At 54.7% G+C, this 20,343-nt stretch overlaps 1 protein-coding gene across 1 annotated transcript in view; it reads left to right on the top strand.

Moving 5' to 3' along the window:
- The first annotated feature begins 323 nt into the window (after nt 1-323).
- Nucleotides 324-20,343, top strand: part of RASA3 (RAS p21 protein activator 3) — a 121,299-nt gene continuing 101,279 nt past the window's right edge. Inside the window, exon 1 of the mRNA XM_043583671.1 lies at nt 324-570. Within this exon, the coding sequence (XP_043439606.1) occupies nt 516-570 (55 nt within the window). The 5' untranslated portion in view covers nt 324-515. The remainder of the gene's footprint in view (nt 571-20,343) is intronic.

Raw genomic sequence — 20,343 nt, 5'->3', positions numbered from 1 at the left:
CATCCTCTCATCCTGCGCCCCTCGCCCCACGCCCAGTCCTTTACCCCACGCCCCCGCCGGTTTCTCATCCCCCTCCCAGCTCCCCCACCTTCCTCTCCTCGCCCCGCCCGGTTCCCCCTCCATTCCGCGCCCCGCCTTCCCCCCACCGCCGCGGGGTCCCTTCCTATCCCTCCCAGAGACCGACCCCGCCCCTCTCCGAGCCTTGGCCAATGTGGAGGTGGGGCTGTTTTGCGGGCGGAGCCGTCTCGCTCCCGCCTCCTAGGCCTCAGCCAGTGGGCAGTTGGAGTCGCGCTGTGGGCGGAACCTTAACGCCCCGCCCCTCTGCGACCGCGGCCAATGGGGAGCTGGGCAGGCCGGTGGGCGGAGCCGGGTGGCGGTGGCGCCGCGGACCCGGCGCGCGCGGGGTCTGGCGCAGAGCGCGGGGACTGCGCCGCCGCTCGGGCTCCGGCTGCTCCGCGGGGCTCGGCGCGCGAATTCCGGCGAGGCCCCGCGAGCTCCTGGGCGGGCGACCCAGCATGGCGGTGGAGGAGGAAGGGCTCCGGGTCTTCCAGAGCGTGAAGATCAAGATCGGTGAGCGCCGGGGGCGGCGGGGCGCCGCGCGTCCCCTCCCCCCGAGGACGGGCCGGGCTGCGGCGGCTCCGGGGGAAGCGGCTCCCTGGAGGCGCGGTTCGGGGTGGGGGGCGGTGCGGTGCAGTGCAGGACACGGGGCCCGTCCCCGCCTGGAGCGTGCGCGAGTGGGGGCCCTGGGTGCGTGCATGGCCGGGGGCCGACCCGCCGACCTCAGGTTCCGCATCTGCCCTCCGCTGCTGCACCCAGAAACTTCCTTCCCCGCGTTCCCTCAGGGCCGTGGGGCCGGCTGGGGCTGCGGACTGGTGCGGGCGTGCGCGTCCGTGTAGGCGGATGTGTGTGGCGTGCCCTCGGTCCTGGGCTCCGTCGGGCTGGGAGACGGGGAGCCACCCCAGCACCCCCCCTTCCATTGAGAACTGGCCGGGGCGGGGCGGGGGGGGGGGAAGCTTTTGGCCACCAGCGCCTGCCATTCAGGCTGTGTCACCGGGGAGGATTCTGCCCTTGTCACTGGGTCCATGAGCTGGGGGAGGGAAATGACAGGCGGATTCTGGAGTGGGCTGGAGGGCTATATCTGGACTTCCTGGGTTTATCTGGAGGATTCATTTTATCTCGGGAGGGTGATGTGCACGTCCCCTTCCCCTCCCCCCCTAAAACAAGATCCTTGCCTCCGAGTGACCGTTAGACGTTGGTGCCATAAATGGGCGGTTGGGAGGGCAGCTTATGTTGAAGAGGGTTCCCGAGGACCCAGAGAGTCGCCTGTCCTCAGGTCCTTCTTGCCTCCACAGTCCCTTCTATTCCCATGTGAAAAGGGGCCGCTGGGAACCCAGCCAGGCGCCCAGTGACTGAGTGTCAGTTGTTGATGACATTCGATGCTGCCTGAGGAATTCCAGCTCCCCCAAATCAGCGTGTTGTTTCCTGTCTGCTTTATTTTGGTTTATGGATCGTCACTGAGACACTGTTGATATTTGGCTGAGAAGCGGACTTACGCTGCCTGCAACCATTTCCCTGTTCGCTTGGTTGGGATCTGCTGTCACTTTCGCACTGAGAGATTCAGCATTACCCTCCCGCTGACGTGGGGGCAGGGAGGGTGCCTGTACCAGGGTCCTTCGGCCAAGAACCCTCATCAGTTCCTGGGTCCACTGAGCTGTGTGAGGGTTTGAGGTGCTTCCTTAATCAAGGGCAGCAGGAGGGGACCTGGGTGGGGGTCTGTCTGTGGAGGAGTGTGCCAGGCTTCCGGGCACAGCAGGCAGGAGTGGGTCTGAGGACTTTATGGTTCAGGCCTGGCACAGCCAGTCTCAGACTCATCCTGGGAGCGTTCTGGAACACTGGTGTGTTGAGCGGAGAGGTTGATTTCTCTCCAGAATGGCACAGTATGTGAGGCAGGAGAGTGAGGAGAAACACCTGAAGATCCAGGAGAGCATCTCCACTAGCCTGCCGGTGCACGTTCGTGAGTGGGCTCTGGACCAGACAAGGAGGGGCCTGGGGTGGAAGGAAAGGGCTTTGAAGATGCTGCTTGGCGAGGCTTTCTGTCCTTTCTGTTCCACTTTAAACAAGCAAGAGAAACACACCCAGCTCAGCTGAGGTTAGTGCCGCGACCCGGCCCCTCTGCCGTGTCTACCCCCACGTGGGACCCTTTGGGGCCCTCCCTCCCCATGTTTGGGGGCGGGGGCTGGGCTGCAAGGGGGAGACATCTGTGTCTCACCTTTGTAGTGGGGGGGGGCATTCAGGGAGCAGGGGCCTCCACCTAGCACAGGCAGGGCAGCCTCCTGTGTCTGAGCACAGAAATGGCCTAGGCCATTTCTGAGTTCGCGCCTGGGCTGGAGACCCTGAAGGTGAACTGTGGGTGTGCTGGCTTGAACTTGAGGGACACCTGTTAATAGAATGTGGTGAGGGTGATCCTGAGCTTGGAAGGGGGTGTGCTGAACTCTTGATTTCTTTCCTTTGTTGGTCTGCTCTGGTCAGTCTCGGCTCTGACTTGCCTGAATGTCCTGGTCTTGAAGGCGCGAGATGACGAGGAACACCACAGTTGATCTGGAGGAGGGGCAGACGTGCATGAATCATACACACGGTCACATGCACGCCCGCCCCTCCTTGTTCGGGGACACGCTGGCCAGGCCGTCCATTCATCTCGGAGCCTCGTCTCCAGGCTGGCTGGCTGCATGCCTGTGTGCTCTTGGCCTGCTGGGTGACCCGGAGCAAGCACCCTCCCCTTCCATAGACTCATTTTTCCATTTGCAAAATGCAGGCAATAGCTGTCGGCTGCATCCGGTGGGGGCTTACAAGACGGTATTGTTCTGGCCCACGTTGATGCCCACCTCCTCGCTCCCAGAAAAGGACAGAAAGAAAATTCCTCCTAAGCTGACACCAGCAAGCAGTATCACTGCTCCTGTTGCTGAGAAAAAAGGCAGGACATGTTTGGGAGGATGAAGAGATTTTTAGGTGCCTGGGCCTTGGCCCTCTTGTCTCAAGTAGTTTCGGATTGCGTGATGGGACTTGGTCTCACTGAGAAGCTGGGGACACTGAGCAGAGTCTCTTCCTCGTTTTCCTCCTCCTCCTGCTTGTCTACCTTCTGCAAATGCCGGATCAGAGTGAGGCATTTGTGTTGTGACTGTTATGAGTTCTTGTCTCCCCCCCACTTAAATGTCACAGTCGTTCTGGGTAGTTCTTCTGCACACTTGCAAACCTTAGACCTTGTCCACCTTTGGTAATAGTCGTGACTGTTTTTACACCAGTGGCTCGTGTCGGGTAAGGCCAAGTGCACTTCCTACGAGATGGTAACTTTGAGGAAGTGCGCTCTTCTGACTTTCCATGAGTCAGGGCCTTCGTGCTGGAAGGGAGGCTGCTCAGAGATTGTCGGAGCTTGTGCGAAGGACCCACGAGAGCTCTTCAGGGCAGCGTTATTTTGGACACGGTGCTCCTTTAGGTGCTGTGTTACGGTCAATACCCAGTGATTTTTGCCTTTTCCATGGTGGCAGTATACTACTGGTTTTTAAAAGTATCACCTTGATAAATGTGTTCAGTTAAGAGGGATATACAAAGGTTTTTCTGGCAAGCTGAAAAAAAAAAATCCCAGCCTGCATTCCGGGGTGAGAAGAGCCCTCATGCTCTGTCACTGGTTTTCATCATCAGGTTTGATGGCACAGTTTGGATCCACTTGGTGTGTTGGCATTTGTGTCTCACGCCAGCTCCCTGCCGCGGGCTCTCCTCCGTTCCCCAGCTGTCCCTTCCTTCTCCTTCGGTCCTCTTGGGCTGTGCCGGGCCCAGGGCGTGCTCTTGTGTTCCTTCTCTGGAAGATTATAACTTGTCCACCAAGAAGTTGATGGTGGTCTGTGTCCAGCGCAAGCACATCAGAACTGACTGCTCCTCCCGCAAACCGTGGCCCTGCAGGCTGTTGGTGCTAGGGACCCGGGGGGGCCCCACAAACCTCGTGCTCTCCCCACAACTGGTCGCCAAACATAATCCCAGGGACCAGAAGCAGGAGGTCCTTCAGGCAGGGACCAAATGAGAGGGGAACAGGAAGTGGTGGCTGAGGGTTCTGGCCTGCACCTCCCTCGGCTGAATGGCTGGTTAGGAGGGGTGTGGTGTGGTGAAGAAGGCCCAGACCACAGGGGCTGGAAGCTTAGGGTTCTGGGTCTGCTCTGTTAAATGTGGATTTCCTACAGGGGAAGCAGTAGTGTGCCCATCACAGAGGCCTGTAAGGGTCAGATGAGGTGCTGTCCTGCTTGATAATTTAAAATAGTTGTTGTTAGTGGTAGTGTCTTCACAGGGCTAAGAAGAAATGGTTTTCCCCAATTAGAGAAGCCATTTTGTGTGTATAAAGGAGTGGTATCAGTGATGTTGGCTTTTTCATCGTGTGTGTTTGATGGTGAAAGAAGGGGTCGTGCGGGCCACACATGGTTCTTGGCATCAGGGATTTATATTCTCTTGAGCTCTCTGATGCTAAAATTAACCTGGATATTCTATTAACCGAGCTCAGCTAGCTGCCTGTACTATTTTTAACCCTAAGGACTAGTGTGCCGCTCTGGGCTGTGTCTGGGGAGCACCGGGCTCAGGGGCCAAGGGTGATTTTAGTTCGATTCCAAGTTTTACCTGGGAAGGGGTGGGTTTGCCATGCATATGTGTGGGGTGGAGAGGGTTGCAGACTTTTGGGATCTAGTTTACGTGTATTAACTCGTTTTAATTCTCACAACTCCATGACATTGAAGTTGAGGGAGACTCCTGTAAGTTAACCAAAGTCACCTAGCCTGTAAGAGAGAGCTGGGGTTTAAATCCATGTTTGTGTGACGTTCTTGTTCTCCACACCACTTGTTATGGTCTGTCTTTCTGTGTGATCTTGGGTTTGAGTGGTGGGGGTACAGTGAAGTGCTGGGAAGCAGAGCAGTGCTGAGTTTTAGGGCCAGCAGGCAGCTGATGTTCATAAGGTGGGGGGACAGGGCCACAGTCTTTCGTGGGTGATCAGCCAGGGACACCGGCCTGGTTGTTCTGAGACTTGTGGTCATTGACTAGAGGCTGCCGAGGTAGACATTGGAGAGGAGGGGAATTGTGGTGATGGGGTCTTAAGCACAGAAATCCAGAGATGGCTCGTTAAGCAGGTTCACTGGCAGCCCATACGTTTGGGAGAAGGCATTGGGCAGGTGAGCAGAGCATTGGCTCCCGAAGGTAGAATCACTTGGCTGGAAGGTGGCATTTGGTAGGAACGTTTGGATTTGCTCCTCTGAAACTAATGAGGCATTTGAGTATGTAAACACTTACACCTTCCTGAAGGCACTGGGGAATCAGAGCATCACACATCATGTTTTAGTCATAGATGTGCACATGTTTAAATTTTTTTTCAGCATTTATTTATTTTTGAGAGAGGGAGCGAGAGAGAGCTAGAGAGAGAGAGCGAGCACATGAGCAGGGGAGGGGCAGAGAGAGAGGGAAACCACAGAATCCAAAGCAGGCTCCAGGCTCCGAGCCGTCAGCACAGAGTCCGACACCAGGCTCGAACCCATGAACCGTGAGATCATGACGTGAGCCACAGTCAGACGCTCAACCTACTAAGCCACCCAGGCGCCCTTGACGTGCACATGTTTAGAAAGGAGATGAGTGTATTTGCTAGAAACAAGCGGAAGTGCTAGCTGGTAATGCCGGAGAATTGAGGTTTGCAGTTTGCCCTTGGAAGTGAGGCTGTGAGTGCACACCCCCTACTTCCTAATGTCTTGGAGGTGGGTTCAGGTCACTGTGGGCACAGACAAGCATCCCTGGGTGCTGTAGGGACAAAAGCCTCTGGGAATCAGCCTAGAAGAGGAGGGTATGACTAAGGCCACTTGGGATCCCAGACTCCAGAGTGAGTCCCACCTGTGTTTCTCACTGATTCTGTGACTTTAGCAGAATCTCCCAAACCCTGTCTGCCTCCGTTTCTTCCTTTGTCAGAGTGGAGAGTAAGGCTGTTTTTGTGGCGCTTAATGAGCATGTGTGAGCAAAGGCACTTTCACTGCTTGATCTTTCTGGGTGTTCCTGCCAGTGCAGTTTGAGGCTCTCCTGTAACTCAGGTGACAGAGTGGAGCTAGCTCCAATTAAGGCAGATTCATCAGGAAGAGAGAGCTGGACTTTCATGTGTGTGTTTGCACGTGGGCAATATCAGGAAAGGTGTGAACCTGCCCGGTGAGAAGTGTGCAGTCAGCGTGTGGCGTAGACTTGCGTGGACGTGCTGGGGTGGGGAGACAACATGGTTGGCGAGCGCGGCCAGCACAGCCAATGCTGTGTGCTGACAGGCCTCCGGACTCTGGGCGAGCCTTGTGGGGACTTGACGTCCTGTCTTGTGGTGCTGATCACCCCTGGATGGTCTGACGCTCGAGAGGAGAGGGGAGATCCTGGTGCCCGAGCAGGAAGTCTTCACTGATGGTCTGGTGTTTTGCGCTCCGACATCAGAACGGGGGTCTGTAACAGTGGAGGAGGGGCTGACCGCAGGACAGACTGCTTTGACCAGCTGGTGGGGGTGTACGCGAAGGGTCACTGCCTGGCGCACCACCACAGTCCACTGTTGAATGAACAATAGCGCAATGTGGAAGCGAAGTAAATGCCGCTTCAAAGGGTGATTCTATTATGGGGCTTCCACAGTGTGGAATATTATTCAGCTTTCAGAAGAATGAGTTAGAGCCAGGCCAGGCCATGTGACGTGCAGGAAGTTCCATGGGGTATGACTAGAAAGAAAAACAAAATGCAGAAGAATCTACCAAGATATTCCTCTTAAAGAATAGTACAACACAGGGGCGCCTGGGTGGCGCAGTCGGTTAAGCGTCCGACTTCAGCCAGGTCACGATCTCGCGGTCCGTGAGTTCGAGCCCCGCATCAGGCTCTGGGCTGATGGCTCAGAGCCTGGAGCCTGTTTCTGATTCTGTGTCTCCCTCTCTCTCTGCCCCTCCCCCGTTCATGCTCTGTCTCTCTCTGTACCAAAATAAATAAATAAAATGGTGAAAAAAAAAATTAAAAAAAAAAAAAGAATAGTACAACACAGATACGCACGTGCAGATGTGGAGATAAAGTTCCACATAAGCCTATCGGCTGGGCTCCCTGTGGTGGGAAGTGTGGAAGAGGAAAGTGAGTGAAAAAGAAAAGATCGGTTTCAGAAAATCAAGGGCGTTACTATTACTCAGGCATGTGGATTTATGTATATAGATTGGCAAATGAAGAGTCTAAAAATCACAACTTTTGGAGTGCCTGGGTGGCTCAGTCGGTTGGGCATCCGACTTCGGCTCAGGTCATGATCTCACGGTTTGTGAGTTCGAGCCCCGCGTCAGGCTCTGTGCTGACAGCTCAGAGCCTGGAGACTGTTTCGGATTCTGTCTCCCCCTCTCTGTGCCCCTCCCTGCTCCTGCTCTGTCTCTGTCTCTGTCTCTCTCAAAAAATAAACATTAAAAATTAAAAAAAAAATAAAAGAAATAAAAAAAGTAAAAATCACTACTTTAATTTTTTTTTTCAACGTTTTTTATTTATTTTTGGGACAGAGAGAGACAGAGCATGAACGGGGGAGGGGCAGAGAGAGAGGGAGACACAGAATCGGAAACAGGCTCCAGGCTCTGAGCCATCAGCCCAGAGCCTGACGCAGGGCTCGAACTCACGGACCGCGAGATCGTGACCTGGCTGAAGTCGGACGCTTAACCGACTGCGCCACCCAGGCGCCCCTAAAAATCACAACTTTAAAATGGAAAGAACTTTCTGGAGAGGAAAGGCCCAGAAAGGTAAAATAACTTGCCTAGATTGCTGAGAGGTGAGGGAGAGTCTGGGGCGGGGTTGCCCTTGAAGTTGGGAACCAGTGAACAAGACAGTGGGGCAAAGGCAAGTCTGTCGGAGCCCTGGGCAGGGGCTGGCTTGTGACGGGCCTCCGGTCAGCCTGGCCCCTCAGAGAAATTGACATGGATGCAAGGGAATTTCGTCACAACAGATGGCCCAGTACTTTTCTCTAAGTGTGAGGCAGCGTTCAGAATGAACAGTCAGCACATTCCAGCTTTGGTATAAATGCAGGCCCGGGATCATCTTTAGCAATAAGGAGATGAATGGCCCCGCATCTTGGCTTCCCAGCTTGCCCTGTGGGATAGAACACAGGAAATGGTTCTCACAAGAGGGTTGTCAGATCAGACTCAGGGGCCACCAGGGCCTCAGCATCTGGGAAGCTTTAGGTTGGAGTATTTAGTCTTTGTTGGGAGTGGTGGATTATCAAGCTGACTGTGGGATCAAAGATAGTGATTCCTTGTTCGATGAGCATCTGAAAGCAGAGGTGTGTTTCTGTACACAGAGCTGGGCTCCCTGGGGCTGTGGCTCTGTTCATCTTGAAATTTGGCATTCCTGGTTCAGTTTTTGAGTAAGCTTGAATCCTTTTCTGGGGACAGCGGCATCCTGGCCCTAGAGTCAGCTGGTAAGTGCCACATCTCATACCTGACCCATGCCGCCTCATCCCACGCACCTGACCCACACTGTGAGGGGCAGCCCGCTCCTCTAACGGTTGGGAGGAGGCTGGAATCTGTGCTCAGGGTTATGCTGTAAATTAGAACCTTTTCTAGAAACACAACAGACCATAGTACCCTTCACTGTTGTCTGTTGAGGAATGACGCTAGTGCCTGCTCTTTCCTCTTCATATTGTTTCTGTTCCTGTTGTCTGAATAATTTCCAAAATATGAAGCATTGTTCTATCTTGGCCCACTCATCACCAATGGGATAAAACCCAAAGGTAAACAGAGTGGCTAAGTCTTTCTTAGACTCAGGGTGACTCATCCTGGAGACCCGCGCCTGGCAGTGTTTTCCCGACCAGGCTGGCTGGACCCCTGTGCACCCACCACAGGGTGCACCCACCACAGCATTTTCTCCTCAGCAGCTGCAGGTGCCGTCGATGCCTCCTTTAGCACCAGGAGCAGGACCAAGTCTCCAGGCCTTTCCTGAGAACCAACTTCCCCCTCTGTGGGTCTCCTGGGACTGAGCTCAGGCTTCTGGATTCTTCAGGATGCTTAACAGAGTTGAGAGTGTTAATTATGTGTGTATATCTTTCTGGAGCTTTGTTTTTGGACTCACAGTCTCCTAAGTTACACTGTGGGTCTGGTTAGGTGTGACCCTCGTGTGGGCCACTTGTCCGTGCACTGGCTCAGGGCTGGTTCCTGCTTTCTCGTCACGTCCGTTAAAAGAGGCCACACAATCAGGCCCATGCAGGACTGGAGGACTGTTACATGTGCCTCTAGAGCTCTGTGGCTTTGTCGTGTGTTTCTTTTCTTCTGAGGAAAAAGATTCGTTTTCCTTTTTTAGCTCTTGTGGTTTCTCTCTTTGTTCCTGAATCCACTTCTGGGAGGTACAAGAACAGACTGTTTGATTTTGTCCATTTTCACACCACCAGATCAGTCATTGGTTAGGGAGCCGTGGACGTGTCCACCAAAGTAGTACACTGCCCTGTCAGATCTTGTAAGGATTCTGTGCAGCACAGAACAGCTGTTTTAACTGGCCCCCACCTCCGAGGCTCGGAGAAGCTGGTGACTTTGCCACAATCACACTAGCGAGAGAGCCTGTGGCTGTGCGTGTTGGCTTGCAAGGGACTTCATCTGCCCCAGACCCAGGCGTTTTGTTCCTTTACAAGGAACTGCCTTCTGGGGTGTGTTCTCAAGTTACTTCCTCAGACAGCAGCTATCTGCCTTCACACCCGAGCCCTTCTGTTCCGTGGTGGATCTTTAAATGAGCATTTATGGGACTCACTCAGCAGAGCGACCCCTTTGCATGAACATGTGGACAGCCAGGGGCTCAGAGCCTGTTGAGCCACTTCCCAGCTGAGTGTCTTGACCTGCCTAGAACGCCTGAGACCTCCTTCCAAAGGAGGCCTGCCATGGCCAGGCAGCGCTGCCTCTCCTGACTCCCGCCCTCCGGCTTCTGGCTGATCATCTGCTCCTTCTGGTAGGGCGGCCCCACTCTCTCCTCCAGATGCCACCTTACCTCATGCAGGGAAAGCTCTCTGGGTGAGGCAGGCAGTGAGGGCCTGGCCTCGTAGCAGGTGGAAGATGGGTTGAGCAGGGCAGTTAAACTCCCGATACTTCAGGGGGGAATTTAGCCCCAGGCCCCTAAGCCTCTGGGCATCTGTTTATTTTGGCCCAGCTAAACTGGGGCTTTCCAAGGCTGGGGTCACACTGTGGTGTAGAGCTATTAGCAGAGATCCAGGAAGACGGGCTGGTTCTGGAAAACCCATCAGTGTGCAGACCCTAGGGGACCTGGCCAAGCTTACTACTTGTTTTGAGGTCTGGGGTGGATGCTGTGACCTGCCTGGTCTTCCCATGGCCTTCGGGATAAGGGCCCCACTGGGGAATTCCAGACCACTCAGGGCTGAGGCTAGCCTGTCCTAGGGCTGGCTGCCATAAACAGTCTTTAACTTAGGGTCAAACAATTGGATATTTTATTACTTTATAGGGCTGAGTTTCCAGGGCAGTAAACTCTGCCCGTATGGTACATATGTGGAGAGTACATACTGCCAGCATGCAGCATGTCCAGGACTTGGCCAGGCTTATGGAAGGCCAGGTGTTCTCGGACTTTCCTCAGAGCTGCACCCCATGAGGTAGAGGGTTTAGCTTAGAGGGGCAGCTGTCCATCTTTACTTTCTTATGAGGCCTCCTCCTGTTGGAACATGGTTTTGCATGTGCACACACATGCACAGAACACACACATGCACACAAGCACACACACACATGCATACATGTAGGTACATCACACATGCTTGCATACATGCACAGAATACATACACAGGCACACACCACATGTGTGCACAGTACACACACATACACAGCACACACACAGATGTACACACAGGCACAGAATACACACACAGGCACACACATAGCCACGTGCACACACAGGCACCCACCACATGTGTGCACAGCACACACACAGATGCACACACGCATGCACAGAATACACACAGCCATGTGCACAGCCATGTGCACACATGGGCGCACGCACAGAGACACACACGTGCACACACACCTGTGCACACAGTACACACACGGGCACACACACGGGCCCCAGAGCTTGTCTGTGGGTAGAAGCGCAGTGCTGTGTGCCCAGTGTAGTGGTGGCACAGATGTGAGGGAGGCTCCTACCAGTAGTTTGTGATGGCTCCTCCCCGTTCGCTGAGACTCACGGCACCAGGGAGCCAGCCTTGCCTACCTTGGTAATGTGTGTGGCCTTTAAAAAGGGTTCCTGTTTCTCAAGCAAATCAGTCCTTTTTCTTCTGCCTGGTGTGGCTTCCCTGGGCTGGCCCCCCAGGGTCTGCGGGTGTGTTTTGGGGGCACAGCTAGTCTGAGCCTACCTGGGGCCTCCATGCTGGGACAACCCACCTGTCCCCTCTCTGCCTTGAGAGCTTTCTCTGCAGTTGTTTTTGATATTTTAATTTTTTGTATTTGAATCAAAAGACTTTGCTTTTTAGACCCACATCCTGGGGTGTTCTTGTGGCTTTTTCTCCTACTTGCTTCTGGCCTGTTTGTCAGCTGGCTGCCCGTGGTGGCAGTTCCTCTCCAGGGACTCCGGGGATGTAGTGAAGTGAGTGCGAGGGTTGTCATTCCAGGGAGGCGTGACAAGGGGCACTGCCAGCGTTGGTCCCAGCACCTGCTCCCTGCGGGGCACCGGGTCGGGGTGGGGGGGCCTGCTCCCTGCGGGGCACTGATTGGGGGGGCTGCTCCCTATGGGGCACTGGGTCGGGGTGGGGGGGGCTGCTCCCCATGGGGCACCGGGTGGCACCAGGAGAAGGTCGTCCTTGAGCGACTGTAGGTTTTGATGAGAAGTTCTTTCCGCTTGGGAACTTGGGGGGGGCACGAACGCAGGCTCTCGTGTCCCTGGGACTGGCGGCTTGCTGGTGGGAAGCCCGCACACACCTCCCTGGGGGAGAGGAGGCCTCGCCGGTGGGTCACTGTTTCCGTCGGAGCCGCCTGCTGCAGGGGACGCCTTGAGAAAGGAGGGAGGCCCGGGCAGGAGGCCGCTGGGCTTCCCGAGCCCCCGGCTGGCCGCATCCATCTGGACTCTGGCATTCCTTTCTCTGTTCATCATTTCCTGCTCCGAGCTCTTGCGACAAGCGTGTGGAGAAAGACTTTCTCAGCATTTGGACCCAAGAATGTGTTTATGCGTGTCCTGACTGGAAATAAAGGGTCACACGGAGAGAAAAAAACCACTTGTCATGATGTTTTTGCTCAGGATCTTGGTTTTCTATTTGTGACTGTTTCCTAAAGTGTTTCCCGGTGTTCTCTTCAGGGAACCCCTTTCCTGTCTTCCTGGACAAGGGGGTAGGGGGGCGGAGGGGGCAGGAGGGGCCGGCAGAGTGTCCGGGCCTTCTCATCCCCTGGTCGTTATTCACTGTGATCAGTGACAGTGTAATGGTGTGTCTCTCCTCCTTCTGGAAGGCGCCCCTGGCCTCTCTGGACTGCTGTCCCCACAGCCTGCATCCTCTCCTGTGGGCCGGTTTTGTGAATTTGCGAACGCTGATTTGAAAAAGTAGGCTATATCTGCCTAGTGGCGGTAGAGAAGGCAGCTGGCAGGCTGGCGAGGGCACTTGGCGTCGAGAGGCAGGCAGCACAGCACACGGGGCCCACAGCCCCGCCTCACACTCAGAAGCTTGGAGTTCGGTGTCACTGAGGCCTAAGGATGGTGATGGCGTTGTTTTCCCAGAAGAGATTTCAGGCTGTTGGGGGAAATCTCTGTAGGCACCTAATCTGGGGGGTTCTATGGGGTGTGTAAGTACGTGTTGGGATGGGGTGGGAGGGGTGGCAGCCAGGAAGGGTGGCATGCAGAAGTAGGTGTCAGACAGAGGACTTCTTGGGTCACTGCAAGGCAATGACAACAACTTTTATTTTATTTTTTTTATTTTAATGTTTTTATTTATTTTTGAGACAGAGAGAGACAGAGCACGAGCAGGGGAGGGGCAGAGAGAGGGGAAGACACAGAATCTGAAGCAGGCTCCAGGCTCTGAGCTGTCAGCACAGAGCCTGATGCGGGGCTTGAACTCATAGACCACGAGGTCATGACCTGAGCTGAAGTCGGACGCTCAACCTACTGAGCCACCCAGGTACCCCAACAACTTTTAGTTTGACTTGATGTATTAATCACAAATGCTAGTTGGGGAAAAGTTTCAGATTTTGTCCTGCTGTAAACTGCTCGTGGGTTGCTTAGGCATTGATTCTGAATCACACAGGTCGACCATTAACCAAAGCCAACCCAGAGGGTCTGATGTTTCCGACTGTCCCATGGTAGTTGGCTGCTACCATCATATGGGACTGTGGAGCCATATACACTGGGGATTTCACAGGATGCAGAGAAAATATAGGCCTTGCCTTCCAAGTTGTATAGACTGAAGGATAAGTAGTCTCATATTTATGAGTGATAGTGAGTGGAGAATGTTCAGGTCTTGGGGAGGCAAGCTCTCCCTTGTGCTAAGAAGACTGGACAGGTCTGACCTGCCACTTCTCTGGGGCACAGATACTTGGGTGTGCACACTACATATGCTGACAGCGTACTTCCCAAAGCTAGAGAACCCTTAGAAATGACAGAAACTATGTATGCGGGATTGTCATTATGCAAATGCTATAAGAATAGCATTTATTTTATCTTTAAAAATAAATTAAAAATCAAGTCAGTGTTTTACCTTCTCTAAGGGCTTATCTGTTCTCAAGTGCAATCTTCCCCTCATTTGAAGCTCTGAAGATTTGCTTCCCCTTCCTTGGCAGGATGTGACAGCGCCCTGTCTTGTAACGGAGGCTTCGTGGACTCCCTGAGACAGGGTGCAGTGACACACAGTGGGGAGCAGAAGCAGGGAGGGCTAGGGACGGGCCTGGAGACTGGACAGTGTTTCCTACGTTTGTGTTTACACATGTGCATCTCAGAGTTGCAAACCATCTTCAGCTAAAATAGGGCCCATAGGACAGGGCAGAACCGTGTGGCACAGCGGAGGCCCGCAGGCAGCAGGCTGTACACAAACACACAGATTTGGGTCCTTTGTTTCTTTTTTCTCTCCAGACCCCTCTGTAGTTTGCAGGGTCCTTGCTGGGAGGGCACGGGAGTGAGAGGAAGAAAGCAGTCATTCAGCTGCTCCAGAGCTGAGGCTCCCAACTGGGGAAATGTGGGAACAGCAGGCTCACCCCTTTCTGGGAGGTCCTCCTGATCCTGGGGTTTTCCAACCTCGGCCTCTAGGCCTTGAGTGACAGCACAGTGGGAAGGCCCCAGCCCCCTAGCTTCCTGGGTTTTTAGTAAACACTACTCAGAGTCACCAATCCTGTGAAAGCGGAGTGGAAAACCCGAAGGAGAGGGGGCCTGTGAGGTTTTCTTAGACTGTTTGTTCTTGGGGAACTAGTGAACCTTGCCCTTTCCTTGAGAGGGTGGGGGCTGGACCTGCATATGGGCTACCATCGTCTCCACCCCACCTCTGCAAGAGGTATCCTAGGCTCACCCACATCTGGTCCTAGGCAGCGCTGGTCTCCAGGAGCGTGTCCAGACACACAGCTTGTCCTTTAATGCCATGGTTTTAAACCTGGGCAGTTTTGCATCCCAGGGGACATTCGGCCATGTTTGGCGGTGTTTGTCTGTCATGGCTGGGAGGGGAGAGGGGGGCACCCACACAGCTCGCCCCTGACAGCACATAGGGTGCTCACCCCAAGCACATCAGCACTGGGTGGGGAGGGGGTACATTTGGGGGCATCATGTTGGATCCCTGTGAACACCAAGGCTGTGTCTGACTAGCTCTTTGCTTCCCCAGGAGTGTGGCCTTGAAGTGCCTCAGTCACACTTGGGGGCAGGGCATAGACAGATCTCATGCTGGCCAGATGGAAAGACCCCTGCAGCGTGGACCAAACTGATATGGCCTGAGGGTCTAGGGTGTGGACCAGAAGGGCAGCTGAGGGGCAGTGTGGCCACACAGCTGGTGGCGTTCTTGGCTCTGCACCTTACCTGCTGTGTGATCGTTGGCAAGTCACTTAACCTCTCTGTGTCTGTAAAAAGAGGATAATAATGGCTGTTTCCTAGGGTTCCTAAGAGGGTTGCGTGACAGTGGTGGTGATGTGCTGGGCCTGAGTGCCTGTCCCTGTCTCGTCCAGCACGTGGCTGTGCAGAGGGCCAGGCTGGGAGAGCACGAGTTGGTGGCGGGCACCTGGGGTCTGGTCCCCGAGCTCCTGGCTCTGTGGGCTCAACTGCATTACCTGCCCCACCCCACAGGCCTTGGGGCCCGCTTGTCCCATCAGGTTGCCCTCCAAGGGGACCCAGAGGTGTCTCCAGCTCCAGCTTTACCGCAGGCTGCTTCCAACACCATCCATTCTGTGCATCTTCCTTAAGCAGCTGCTTGTGACTTAAAAGTAAAATATTAACCAAGAATCGTAATCTCACCCTTAAATGTAGTTTTGCAGGAACAGTTGTGCCACGTCGTTAGGAGGCCGTGTTTTCCCTGCGGGTGCAGTAGGAAATGGGAGGTTTTCCTGAGTTCTAGGCTAGTTTATGAAGCATTTAGAGTAGTTAGAACAACTCTTACGAGGCTGCATGTGCTATGGAAGAAACTAGAAACAGCAGGCCTTGCTGCCTGCTAGGTGCATGGTGAAGTTATTTGGCATGTTGTTTTCAATTCTGTAGCGTTTTTCTGGGTCATTTCATGCTTTTATCTCCGTGGCACAGGCCCTGATGGTGGGAAGTGGGTACTAATGAATCAGTTAACTATTTTGGAAACTGTAGGAAGTTGTCTCGTGATGAGACAGCATGTACAACATGCAGCTACCCTCCTCCCGCCCTAGGCCCTGCTTTTGTGAGCTGAGCAACCTCCCATGGTCCCCACTGGCCTTCTCATGATGGATATGAGGCGGCACATTCATGGGTCGAGGGGAGACGCCGGGGTGAACTGTGACCTTTCCCAAGGGACAGATGCTGGATCACTGGACACAGTTGCAGGTTACCCACCAGCAAGGGATGCCTCACAGGCTGGAGGTGTTTCAGGCGGTCAGGCCTTGCTCTGTGTCTCTTGCAGCGGTGGCCTCTGTGCACTGGACGCCACGCCTGGGGGCCTTCTGCACATGGGCACTGGCTGGGCTTGAGGACCCCAGCCCTGGAGCTGACTTCTCCCCTCCCCGGGGTTAACTGCGAGTTCTAGATAATTTCGTTGGTCATTTATAGAGTGCCTTCTCCCTGCATACGGACACGGGGCTACCGAGGGGTCAACACCAAACAAGGGTGAGGGAGTGTTTATGGACTCTTAGGTTTATACTAAAAACTTGCCCACATTATATTAATGGAGGAGAGTAAACAGAGATCAGTGAAGAATGAAGAAAAACAAGTTGCTTTGATACGTAATATTAAACACATAATTATGTTCCACTCATGTTGGCCTGTGCAGTTTAAAGACCAGCCAAAAATAAGGTGCTATTTTTTCCAAGGTAGAATGAGGGTCCTGGCCCATCTTGCACAATTTAGTCCCCTGGGCCCTGTGTGATGAGCTCATGGCTGGTGATGGTCTGCCCTCCACCCTATCCTCCCCTCCCCCCTTGGGGGGCAAGGTCGGGATGACCCAGCATCCTTCCCAGGCTGGTTTGGACTTGAGCCTAAGAAAGGAAGCCCCAGGAAATCCAGAATAGGGAGCTAGCACATGACGAGAGGAAATCATTTTCTGCTCCGCGGATGAAGTTGCCGTCTGGCTTTCTGATAGCGCCACGCAGGCCTCCTGCACATGTCTGCTTGGCGCACTGTACATGCTCGATAGCGGCTCGTGGGGTAAGTTCACGGGCATTGTAGAAATCTCTAGCATAAACTGTCTCACAATCTTGAAATGCAGGTGACCAAGCCCACTAATCTGGTTTCCTCATTCGTATGTTTCTCTCTTTAACAGTCTGTCCAAAGCAGTTCCCCAGGTGGGCTTAACAGGGATCCCACTCCGTCGGGGCCACTCCGCAGACACAGGCAGTGCACCCTCTGAGTGACCTCTTGACCTGCCTGGAGGGTGCATGGGGACACGACTATTGGGTTAGGGTGTCCGGCACACTGGGGTGGGCCCCTGTCCAGGGGGGACCGGGAGCCCCTCCTTGAGCAACTTCTGCCTCAGACCACAGAACAGGGAAAGCTGCCTGGCCTGCTCATTTGGGCGGTCCCAGGCCCACTCCGAGCCCCTCCCCCAGGTCAGGAAAGTTCCCAGTGCTTTCTCCTGCACCCTGCCCTCCAGCCCTCCTGCCCCCTGCCCTCCAGCCCTCCAGCCCCCTGCTCTCCAGCCCCCTGCCCTCCAGACCCCCAGCCCCCTGCCCTCCAGCCCCCCTGACACTCACTCTCCCTTACCCCCCAGGAGAGGGTCTCATGCCCACTGAGGTTCCTCTTTGAAATACTGTGCACTGGGGGTGCCTGGGGGGCTTAGTCGGCTCAGGTCATGATCTCATGGTTTGTGGGATCGAGCCCTGCGTTGGGCTTCTCACTGACAGTGCACAGCCTGCTTGGGATCCTCTCTCTCTGCCCCTCCCCTGCTCATGTGCACACGCTCTCTCTCAAAATAAATAAACATTAAAAAAAAAAAAAACAGTGTAAATGAAATACTGTGTACTGACTGCCGAGTCTGTGGCTGGGCTGCCTCAGCTCTGCTGCCTTACAGGAAGAGGAGACTACTGGGCCCCCTTGGAGTTAGAGGTAGAGGGTCATGTCCATCACCCCCCTCCTCAAGTTTTTGCCCCTTTGCCAAGGCTCTCCAGTGGGGTCCCCACACCAGCAGTATCACCTGGGGCTGGCTGGATGTGTAGATGTTGGGGCCCCACCCCAGACTCACAGAATCAGGAACTCTGGGGCCAGGCCCAGAGACCCATGTTTCATTCCCATGTAGTCTGAAGTGAGTGCCCTGGTCCACGGCGAGCTGTCCCTTACTGCTGAGAACCCAGCAGTGCCCCCAGCACCGTCATCTGTGGAAGGAACTCTGTACAGTCCCTGGGGAGGTCCTCCTGCCTGGGCCACATGCCAGCTCCCCGTGGCCACTAAGCAGCTCAGGGAAGGAGCTCTTCGGGAGCCCTCAGCGAGCCTGTGTAGACGGAGTGCTTTGTTCCTCTCACAAGCAGTTGCGGTCACCAGGCTGGGGCGAGGACCCCGGCGTCTCCGTGCAGACTGTGTGGTGGGCCCAGACGTCAGTGCCGGTGGGGAGCGCAGGGCCAGGGTTTACAGGAGAGGGCAGGGCAGTGCCACGGGCTCAGCCACACAAGGGGCTCATCTGGGTTTTGCTTTTGTTTCTTCTACTAACAGCCACACTCCATTTTTTAATTAAAGGGTGGGGTGAAGTGTGTGCCTTCTCGGACAGCATAAATAGAAGACACTTGAAGTTGATCATGTTCTATTTTGAACCACGACTTGGGATTTGATGCGCCCCTAGACGTACTGGTTTTGCTCAAATTACAAGTAGGGAGAGCCCTGATTACTGACCTTGGATGGAGGTTTTACATACTCTGCTATTACATTGGAGGGTTTTTTTAACAGCTTGTGTTGGTGAGGAGCTATTTTGGAAAGGAAGGTTGTCACGAATGTCTTTGAAAACCCTGAGCCTCGCCTGAGGAGTTGTTGGGAGGTGGGGTTCTGTGTGGGGGTGGAAAGTGACACCCCTTTCCCAGAGTCACCAGCCCAATGGGCTTTTGTGACAGCTCAGCTGCAGCATCACCAGTTTGCCGATCTGTGTTGTAGTTCTGATTTGTGTCTTTGGGGAGCCCTGGAGGGCTTTGCCAGGGCCGTATGGGGGAAGCATTGATGCGCCCGGGGTCTTTTAGCACCAGGACACCTCAGGTCGGTCCCACTGGCTGATCAGGCTTTTAGGGTAGATTCACAGTCCCCAGACACCATGAACCAGGTGGGAGGAGTGGGTCCCTGTGCAGTGAGGCTCTCTCCGGGTCCTCCAGGAGCCTGGGGCTAGAGGCTGGTGGGTGTGTCACAGCCTGCTGCTTGCAGGCTGACCTCCCAGTGCAGGAATCTCATCCTCAACACAAGGAGGGGCTCCCGGTCCCCCCTGGACAGGGGCCCACCCCAGGGCACTAGACACCCTAACCACCGTGCAAGTCGTGCTGCAGTAGTCCCCCAAAGTGGAGGAGAGGCCCCTAGGGGGCCAGTGCTCACCTTGCCTTCTGTCCCTTGTTCCTGCCCTAAGGGTCTCTGGCACAGGTGCACTTTACCCCGGTCTCCTGAGGGTTTCCAGCAACTGTTGGCTTTGTGTCTTTTGGATACCGTGTGTGTGTGTGTGTGTGTGTGTGTGTGTGTGTGTGTGTGTTTTCTCACTGAAGAAGATTTGGAGGATATAGAAAGCAAAGTGAGAATATGAAAAATTGTTATTCTACATAGTGTCTTTTGTTATGGATAAAACCCCCAGATGCTTCCTTTCTGGGGGCGAGATTGGACTGTTGCTGCGGGTGTGGGTGGCTAAGACACAGGGCGTGTTTATGGGGCACCTGCCGCCAGGATGCTCCACGTGCCGATGTCCCATGTGGGTTCAGAGCTGTCATCCCATGCTTAAAGCTGGGAGGACTCACCCACCGTGGTGCGTGGAATCCACTGCAGTCTCTGCTTTAGAAGTCGGAAAGAGGTTGTGCACTGTGTCCAGTGGATTTGAGGGCCCGGCTTCAGCCTCACAGGTGGCTCTGCAAGAGCATGGGCAGGTGTTAAGAGGACTAGTTAGAGTCAGGTGCTCAGGGCTCAGTTTTAGCGTTGAGGTTTGCCAGCTTCCTGGTTTGGGAGAAGGTGGAACCGGATTGTGGATGCAAAGTGCACGGTAAATGTCGCTTGGTTTTACCCTTGTGTCCTCGGGCTGTTGTTGGTTTGGGATCGTGTGAGTGTGACTGGGGTGCAGACGGGACGTAAGCTTTGCATCCAACACTGGAGGCCGGAGGAGGCTGTGAATAGCGCTCCTGGTGCCTGGTGTGGGCAGGGAGGAACCAGGCAGAGCATGGCCTGGCTGGGGCGTGAAGGGAGGGAAGAAGCAGATGACCTGTGCCTCAGAGCACCTGCTGTTTACGTAACCCTTTCTCCATATGATACCACAGCTCCAGGGGCTTAGCCTGCAGTGGAGCCGGCCGAGAGACCCGAGGGGTCGACGGCTTCCCAGAAGTTTCCCCTGGGAAACTCAGGGTTTTGATCCCGTTGGAAGTTGTGAGTGGATTGAGATGGGCGCGGCGGCTGGCTGGGAGTCGGGTGACGCATGCAGTTGCCACTGGCTCTGTGACCTGCAGTCCCGCTCTCTGACAAATTGGGTGTGCGGATAACTGAGCAGAACCAGATTTTTATGGGAAGATAGGGATTTACTGGGGGGAC

Source organism: Prionailurus bengalensis, chromosome A1, assembly GCF_016509475.1.
Source record: "Prionailurus bengalensis isolate Pbe53 chromosome A1, Fcat_Pben_1.1_paternal_pri, whole genome shotgun sequence".
NCBI classification, from domain to species: Eukaryota; Metazoa; Chordata; class Mammalia; order Carnivora; family Felidae; genus Prionailurus; species Prionailurus bengalensis.
The sequence above is the reverse complement of the archived record's forward strand: the minus strand, read 5'-3'. Positions and strand labels throughout refer to the sequence as shown.